The sequence below is a fragment of the Micropterus dolomieu genome, linkage group LG08, assembly GCF_021292245.1.
Source record: "Micropterus dolomieu isolate WLL.071019.BEF.003 ecotype Adirondacks linkage group LG08, ASM2129224v1, whole genome shotgun sequence".
NCBI classification, from domain to species: Eukaryota; Metazoa; Chordata; class Actinopteri; order Centrarchiformes; family Centrarchidae; genus Micropterus; species Micropterus dolomieu.
In genome coordinates this window covers 7,977,886-7,987,328 of record NC_060157.1, presented here as the reverse complement: position 1 = coordinate 7,987,328, position 9,443 = coordinate 7,977,886, and the positions used below count along the sequence as shown (strand labels likewise).

Sequence of the window (9,443 nt, the reverse complement as noted above, 5' to 3'; positions counted from 1 at the left end):
AGAAAAAATAAATCACTTCATTTCCCAGCATGCTCCGGCGTAGGGCATGCCGGTGATGTCACAATAAGTATATATACGGCTACAGGGAAGAACTTCTTCCTCCATTGTTACATTGTAACAAACGGGGCCGGGGCGAAGCGGGGAGAAAAGGCGTCTTCTCGTTAGTTCGTTTGCAACATTTTGACACCAATCGGGGGGGGGAAAGGCCAATCCGCATTAATACGAGAAGACAGCGAAGTAAGCACCGCCGACCGAACCCGCCCCGGTGAGAAAAAGGATAAACCAACACAGATGTCAGCGGATTTCTCCATCGCAGTCATTTCAAGGCTTACATCAGGAAGATAAGGCACTCGGTTACATTTATTCATGTTGCACCGAAAATGTTGGGGAATAAATCGCAGTTAATCATATGACGCCCCTCTTTCTGCAGTCTGTCTTTTAAAATAGATAGGCATGCAACATTTAAACCAAACCCGCAGGTCTAATAGACAGCTCCTGCTTTCTCTGTGATCCTTCAGTGTGCAGAACAATGAGCATGGAACCTAAATAGCCTCATATAGTCAGATATAAGTGTTGCAAATTGACAGTCACGCCAGCTTTCAGCCAGATCACTTGGGGTTACCATTGCTCCGCGGTTGCAGTCTGGATACTCGGTTCAGGAATACCGGTTCTGGCACAAAAAGAGCATCTCATAGGGCGTTAAAAGATTGATGTGCAGCTCACATTAGAAAAGGGAAAAGACCTACGAGTTCGTTGGAATAAGGGTCTTTGTTTCTGCTCCAGGTAAGATGTTTTAGTATTTCATTAACCGGTCGGTTTGCCATTGTGTGTGTCTTTATGTGTGTGTAAAAAAATGGGGATAGACAGGGCGGTCGAGTCTTTGCCTGTCAGACTGATCATATCCAGCCTCCCCCAACAGTCTGTTCAGTTGCTGCATGTGCACAGTTAAACAAATACAATCACCCAACAGTGCATGTCCCTGAAGGTAAATAGCATTAAGTCACAGTGGTCTGTAAGCATACTTTAGGCTGCCACTGTCCAACTAAGTCCTTAAAGGAACAGGAGGGTGAGTCTGGTTCCCATAAGGGAAATCAGCCAGCTATCAAAATTCAGCCTTTGCCCTATTTACATTGGCATCCCAGGTGGAAGATGCAGTTTACAATGATGCTAGAACCACTCAAGCATCTTTACTTGACCTGTGTTCGTCACAGCCTCTTCAGGAGTGTTAAATTGGCTTAAAAACCTCAATTCAAAGAGGAACATCCACATTAAAACTGAATTGATGTGCTGTTCAGACAACTACATTATCCCCCTGAGCATGAAGACGTGAACTGATTAGTTTCACACTCTGGGCTCATGATTTATGTTTGAGACATTAAATTATTGCATCCAATTTTAGGACTTCCTTACAGAAAATGTCCTCATATCCCAGTAAAATCACTGTGGCTGCAGCAGTTGTTTCATTATTCACTATACACAGAGCAGCTCCAGGATTTGTCTCTATATGACATCATCACTACATCATCTCTTTATTTAGCAAAAGGACAAACTACACTGTACAATAATATAGAAATGTACATATTAGTTCTATTTAGGGGCTGGATTTTGCCTTTGAGAAGTTTCATAATGGCTCATTTGGAGATGTCCTATTTAGGAAAGGAGATACAGCATGTTGCTGTCAGTACCATGTGACATGTTAACCCAGGCCCAGTTAAAAATTTGCCTCATACAGATAGTAGAGTTGCATAGTAAACTATTAATTACCTTTGGAAATAGGGTAACTTATTCATAGGTAATACTAATAAAATACGCTTAAGGTACAGTTTTGTACACGGACACACTGTCTTTCTGGAATATCATCACAAGTATTCATGTATTTGTACTGTGTTTAAAAAATATAAAACTTTGTAAGATGCACTTTGACCACAGACCTACAAGGCATAACATAATATAACCTAAGCTCCTTTCATTCACCTTGTTCGACCTCTCCTGCTGATGTGATTGATCAGCTTTAGCTTTCAGATTCACTCATATTGATCCCCCTCCCCTGCACTGTTTATAGCAGAATTAACAGAATGAAAGAGTGAGAAGCCACAGAGATCATTTGCTTCAAGGCTGTTCATATTAAACCGTGCTTGCCTAGTTGCTATGGTGACGTTTCCAGACTCGATGATTTCAAAGTAGGATTTCATGTGAGCTTGGTGGGGGGGCACAGAGAGAGGAAATGATGGAGCTGGAATACAGATGAAAGGAGACAGGAGCAAACAGCTGATGTCACCTTTTTGTTTCTGTGTCGTTGTTGAGAACTGACCTGACACTGGAACAGTTTGATACATATGATCCAGTTCAGTTCCTGAAGAATATTTCTAAGGTGTTCAATTAGTAAACAAATATTATTATTTACTCTGTCTTTCATTAATTCATTAATCATTGTTTTTGCAAATTTCCACAAAAGAATCCACTTTCTCACATCTTTTGCTCCGCATTGACTGGTGCCTAGTCTGTTGTCTGTGGCTCGACATGCTGCTCTGTGATCCTCAGACACCGAGTTTCCATGGAGGCAGGTTCGTCCCTCAGTCTCAAACGAAGATATGAAGAGGTGGACAACAGCTCTCCATTCTCTACACCCAAGGACTCTGACGATGACATCTCCAGCAGTGACAGCGCTGACAGCTGTGACAGCCTTAACCCCCCATCAAGCACTGCATTTACCCGTAAGGAACAACAGGAGACACACGTTAAAGGCAATACACTCTAAAACCCACTCAAACAGTTAATAAGCAAAAGCATTTAATTACTCATATATAACATTGCATTCCAAATCTCTCCCCTTCTTGCCACTTCAGCCACCTCCATCCTCCGACAGCACAAGCCGTCACCAGGGGGGAAACGGGTGCGTTTTGATGTGGTGACAGTGTATTACTTCCCCCGGCGGCAGGGATTCACCAGCGTGCCCAGCCAAGGGGGCAGCTCCCTGGGCATGGCACGTCACCACTCCTCCATCAGACACTACACACTGGGCGAGTTTGCCCGAGAACAGGAAACGAGTCACCGACACACTTTACGCCAGCATCTGCGCCAAGAGAAGCTCAATGCCCGCAAGATGAAGGTAGGAGTGTCTGGATCAGTGGATTAAAGGGATGAGTTGAAGTATATCACCTTGTGTTCCAAGGTGCCTTGTTTTGGGTCAAGCATAAAAATATGTTGTGCACCCTTGGTTAATTTGAGTTGACATTTAGAATATAGTTTTAAAAAAAAGATGATTTCTCAATTCGCAGTAGTGAAAAGTAACATTTACAAAGTGCAAAGTACATTTACTTTTCATTTTATGCTACTTTATACATCTATTCCACTACAGTCCAAAGGGAAAATGTTGTACTTTTTACTCCATTCAGTTTATTTGACATCTGAAGTTACTGTTTTTTTTTCAGATTAAGATTTGTACATTACCAAGTCTTTTTCACTTGTGGCCAATTACAAAAAACTGTCTGTAGCTGGGGCCCCTTGTCACATTTCATATGCCTATGAGTTGCTAGCAGGTCCACTAAAGACTTCTCAAATGGTTTTATTTAAATAATTGTTTGAGGCTCAAAGAAGTAAAATGGTCAAATATTCATCAGAAAAGAAATTAATACCTATGTGTGGAGCAGAACGTTTATTTCATCCCATTACTCATCTCATGACCCCCCAGATTTATCCTGTGAGAGGGCGCAACTCCAGTTACAACAGTACAATTGAAAAGAAAAATGAAACAATGTATGTATTAATAATATGTCAGTTACCGGGGCCAATTTTCTGCAGAACGTTTGGTGATAATACTTGTTTATTTTTTCTTAAGTTGGGTTTTGATTGCAGGGCTTTTACTTTTAATTAAGTATTTTTACATTGTTGTATTGGTACTTTTGCTTAAAAAAGGATCTGAGTGCTTTCCCAACATTGTCCATTTAAAAGTTGTAGAATGAAATGATTGAGCTACAGATACAGCTGTATTTGATCAGTGTTTAGGATGATTATTATGTACTTGAGCTTTAAATGGGGAATCTGTCTCTTATTGTCTGCAGCTCACAGCTACACTAACTGTCATCCACAGCTGACAAGGAACGGCACAGTGGAGTGCGCCCAGGCAGACCTGCTAACTCTGGAGGATGTATCGGATGAGGACCTCGATGTGGACGGGGTGGAGGTGGATGATTGTTTCTTCCTTCAGCCGCTGCCCACAAAGCGTCGTCGAGCCCTCCTGCGAGCCTCGGGCATCGCCCGCATAGATGCCAGGGAGAAAGCTGAACTCAGAGCTATCCGCCTCTCGCGTGAGGAATGCGGCTGCGACTGCCGCTTATATTGTGACCCTCGCCACTGCGGCTGCAGCCAGGCTGGTATTAAGTGCCAGGTAAGGGTTGCTGGCCTCTCTGTGTACATGTGCAGAAAGAACAGTGTGCAGTTCACTGTGCAGTTTGCTGAGACTCGGATGAGTCTGTCTTCACTGCTCAATAAAATGTGTGCTGTTTACCAAACATGAATCATTTTTAATTTGAAGTCATATGTGCAATTTAAGTCTTTTGACACTGACAGTAGGGAAAGCACAGGTGGAAATAATACAGTTGTGATAGCCAAATTCCAATTAGCTGCCTCAGTTTCAGGGTCCTTGTATTGTGATATTGGGTGTATTCCTACTAAAACAAGTCAAAATGTCTGCTGTGAAAAAGGCCTATTCATTTCATTTTAAGCAAATATTTGGTGGCCTGTGGAATGTCAACCACAGTTCAATTCAGTATCTAAGGCAGCAATAAACATGTTCAGGTATTCCAGTGAAACTATCCCTATTGTTTGAAAATATGATAGCATAGATTCATTGTGTTCCTGCAGCACTTCTGCTGTTTTATTCTGCTAGCTGGCACTTGAAAACGGTCTCTGTCTTTGTCTTCCATTTGTTGAAATCCAGTGTCCCAGTGTAGGTACTGTATTTTCTAGTAACTCCTTTAATCTCATTTCAATTTACTGAAATTAAAGATGATAAACAAAATTGTCAAAGCATATTGATGCATATAGAAAATTTCTGCATATGTTCATGTGCATGTTGTTCCATGGTTCCCATGTACAAATAGAATTTAAAGTTATAATTTAATGTTTGTTTTAAAAGAAACTGTATAAACATTAAAGGCTGTATCTCTGTGCATGAATTATTTCGAGCTACAGTGATTAGTCGAGTAGTTAGTTTAACAGAAAATGAATTGGCAACTATTTTGATAATAAATTAATTCAATAGTTTAAATGTTCTAATGTTCCAGCTTCTCAAAAGTGGATGTGAGGATTTCCTGCTTTTACCTTTTACATCTTATATTTTGGGTTTTTGGTCAGACAAAACAAGACGTGATGACGTCTGCATCTAGGATTGATTTATGGTTAATAGAAAAAATATGAATCAACGTTGAAGGTAATTTTTAATTGCAGCACTAATACTGTCAATGTTATAGGTTAGAAATTGCAATGTTAAACATTATGAATTATCTTTCTCTTTTTTGGTTATATTTTCATTTCATTTTAGTTTTAGGAGGAAGTACAACTCTATCTCTACTTGACGTATTACACAGTAACCAGATATTGTCTTGGTTGCCATTATTTTAGTGATGTACTTATCTTGGCATGTACTGCGTCATCTGTCTTTCTACTTTGCACAATGGTGAACTCGCATATAACTTAAATAATACTCGTGTAAATGAGTCAGCAAAATCCATGTGTCTAACCTTTCCTGTTGAAACAGAAATTACCACTGCTTTCATCCCCAGGTGGATCGAATGTCATTCCCATGTGGCTGCTCTAGGGATGGTTGCGGCAATGGAGCGGGCCGCATCGAGTTCAACCCTCTACGTGTCAGAACTCACTACCTGCACACCATCATGAAGCTGGACCTGGAGAAGAGGAGGATGCTTATACAAGGGTCTGGGGACCAGTATGCTGAATCTGACCAGTTGTCCTCCCCCTCCTCCACTTGCCCCACTTCTCCGGACCTATCCTCAGCCACTGGCCTGGATTCTGAGCTGGAGGAGAGTGAGGTGCAGACAGTGGTGGAAGTTCAAGATCTCCTGGCAGAGCAGGACATTCTGGAGCGTGAGAATGAGACAGCTGTGTTGCACCTGCAGAGTGCAGAGGAGCAGGAGAGGAGGGAGAGGGAGGAGGCAGAAGGGGAAGCAGTGCAGCAGGAGCTGGGCACAGGAGGTCTGACAGAGCAACCTCTCTGCCTCATGCCCAGTGCCTTGGGAGGGGAGCTGCCCGAACAGGCTGAGGTGTCAGGTGTGGAGCAGGTCCTACTGCAGGGGCCGTTCCCCACGGGGGCCACGGTCCTGTGCATCACTGATAACCAAGAGGAGAGCCCCTCTGACCTCCTCAAAGACTCCACTTCTCTGCTCTACTATCAGCTCAGTCCCATAGAGCCTGAATCCTTTGAGAACCTGCCCAGAGCAGAAGAGGCTGAACAGGAGGAGCGCTTGGTGAGAGAACAAGATTCAAGAGGAGGCGAATGTGTGGAGACAAAACAAGAAGGAGGAGAGGAGAGGAAGGATGATAAGCCTGAAGAGATCACCGGCAGGCAGAATTTGGGCAAGTGTTTGACCGATGTAATTCTGTGCTCAGAGGAACGTGTGGAAGTAGTGAAGGAGAGGCCCTTGAGTCTCCAGCAGAGTCTCCCTGAAGAGCACTGCCAACGGGCGTCCCGCTTGGAGGGAGAAGTAGATCCACCGCCTCCTGAAGTCTAGTTTTAGCTTCTCTGCAGATATTTTGCACAATAGCTTCATCTAAGATGAAAAAATTACACATTTCACATTTATCACTGCTATAATCAAGAATGATTACAGGTTGCAATCTCTTGAAGTGACTGTCGTTGAATTATGTTGAGAATAAGCTTGACTATTACAATACATGAGTGGGGGGAGGGTGGGGGGTGCTGAAAGCACATACTGATCACTCCCCAGAAGTAATATGGATGCAGTTACAAGGCAACATTGTATGTAATTCTGTTGGGGGTGATGAATGCGGCCTTAATGGGAAAACGTAAAAACACTTGCGAGTAGAAGTCATTTGTCGATGAGAGAGTACAGCAAGTAGTGCTTTGTTAATTTCCAACGCAGCAAACAGAAAACACAAAGTGTGAATGCTGACAAAAGCCTTTTGTTTGGTGATGTATTAAGTTATCAAAACTAAACACAAATTGTTTTGCAGTGCGCAAGAAGCTGGTGTGTTAAGATACTTGCTGGCTCACTTTCCATTACAGCAAACATGTGCTGTAGTCAAGCCAAATGACGGCCTCTGATAGTATCTTCCGCTGAAAATAGACCTAATAATCCTGGAAATACTTGTTTTTGTGTACTGTATATGCATTTGCAAAGTGCAAGACATAGATGGGGTTGCTGCTTTTTTGATCTGTATGCACATTGTGAACTGAGGGCAGCGAGTGTTGGGGCTCTGCTGTTATGAAGGTAAACCAACACTGAGCAGCAGACTAGCACTGGCCTTAGTTGTTGCTCTTGCTCACTAGGGCTGCTTGTGCAAATGCAATCAATTTGTCAACAAAAACCTAGTTTACCTGTAGTTACAATGCCTATGATATTACTTATTATTTCTTTGAGTAATGTGTTTTTTGTGAATTAGATGCTGTTGGTTTGAAGTCCTCACAGTGGTGGTGGTGGTGGTGGTGGTGGGGGGGGAGTGAAAGGAAATGTTATTTCCTTCATACTGCTACACTGTAACACCATGTAGTCAGTCATGTCATGTTGTGATGAAATGCCAGAATAGATCTTCTCACTCATACCATCTTATAATGAGTTATACTGTAAGGAAGAGATGATTCTGTATCAAGTCAAATTTCATATGAAGAAAAGAGCATTTAAAGAGTCAAAGAAAATAACAGCCTGTGCTGTTGAAAGTAAAATGATGTGATGTTACTAATTTATGAAACACATTGACAACAACCTGAATTTGTAGATGTTATGTTCAATCTGTACAGTATGTGTGTATGTATGTATGATACTTCACATTTGTGTGTCTATGCGAGAGAGAAAGTCATGCACGCATCTGTGTGTGCATGTACATGTGTATGTACTGTACTATGAAACGGGAGGGGGGTATATTAGTGAGGGTCATATTTTATTCCTGAAAGGTGCTGATGTTACAGATTTAACATTCACTGATTTCTCCCAACCATCATGAGAAATGTGATTTCAAGGAGATGTTTCTCGATGACTGATGTAAGACTTAAAAATTGTTGGAGAGCCTCTCATAGGACGCAATAGCTACTGCACTGCAAATCATTGACGTGGCGATTCTGGAATGAGGTGTTTTGTCATTGAGTATGTAAATGCAATTGTATAACATTTCTGGTCTTTAAATGTCTTTTTTAAGCTATGTCTCATTAATACTGATCTGCGTAAGTGTGCCGACTCTTCTTACACAAAATCAGTCCTTTGTTTTGTTGCCTAAAATCACAGCTGTTGCTTTTGGTAACACAGGATGTGCTGCTGTGTATGAGATGTCTGATCTATTTCTTTGCCTTTTGTTTGAAATTGTCTTTATATAAATCTGTTTAAGAGTTGCACCAAAGCAGTGGTTCCAAACCTAATTAAATGACGCTTTCATCCATCAGATTTTAACAGCAGTCTCCTGTAGTTATTGTGAGGCTGTGAATTTATTGTGGCCCTTTGTGTTCGCGTGACTTGCCTGACATAGCACCATCTTTGAAGTGATGATGATTACAAGCTGCCTATTGTTGAGCTTTTGTCTTTGGCTTTCTACTAATAGACATAGATTTGGGACCACTGCATCAAATCAACTTCACTACACTATGTGATTGTGTGTTTCTCTGTATGAAAGGGGCGCGTGATTGTTGAAAAGACAGATATGTTTAGACTTCATCTAAAAGCTGTGAGAACCACTCTCATGCTAACTGTTGCCTAAAATGGACAAAAAGGTTTTTATACAAAAATAAAAACAATAAAACACTCATTTTAAAATGGATAACATTTTATGTGTGTTGTGTTGATTTTAGTTAGTATATATATATTTATTTCACATAAAAAAAGAGGTTATGCTGCCATTGGTGACCTTGATTTGGCTAGGTTAGTAACACTCAGAGGTTTGTTATATTCTGTCCGTCTTCAGGGTATAATATGTAGAATTTATTCATAAAGCTTAACTCCCATGATGTTGATCCATTTTGTGCTTTTACTCAATACTATCTTTGAATGTCATATTTTCCCAAAGACATTTGTTCCAATTCAGTTATCTTTAATGTATTACATTGTTTCTAATTTATATATATATATATATATAAAATAATTATTTTATTTATATATATCTATATATATATATATATATAAAATAATTATTTTACTTAGTATTTATCTGTTTGTTTTGTCATCACAATTATTTAATGCAAACTGATGTAACTGATGAAC

General features: G+C 40.9%; 1 protein-coding gene across 3 annotated transcripts; it reads left to right on the top strand.

Moving 5' to 3' along the window:
• The first annotated feature begins 100 nt into the window (after positions 1-100).
• csrnp2 (cysteine-serine-rich nuclear protein 2) lies at positions 101-7,665 on the top strand. Of its 3 annotated transcripts, none has more exons than XM_046057661.1 (5): positions 101-783; positions 2,542-2,714; positions 2,847-3,109; positions 4,091-4,387; positions 5,784-7,665. In XM_046057661.1, exons 2-5 carry the CDS (start codon positions 2,555-2,557, stop codon positions 6,747-6,749), a joined length of 1,686 nt encoding a protein of 561 aa, XP_045913617.1. In that variant the 5' UTR covers positions 101-783; positions 2,542-2,554; the 3' UTR covers positions 6,750-7,665. The 3 variants fall into 3 exon arrangements, with proteins under 3 accessions (XP_045913617.1, XP_045913615.1, XP_045913616.1); XM_046057659.1 differs by having other exon boundaries at positions 2,542-2,744; XM_046057660.1 differs by lacking the exon at positions 101-783 and adding an exon at positions 1,760-2,371 and having other exon boundaries at positions 2,542-2,744.
• Positions 7,666-9,443: the final 1,778 nt, after the last annotated feature.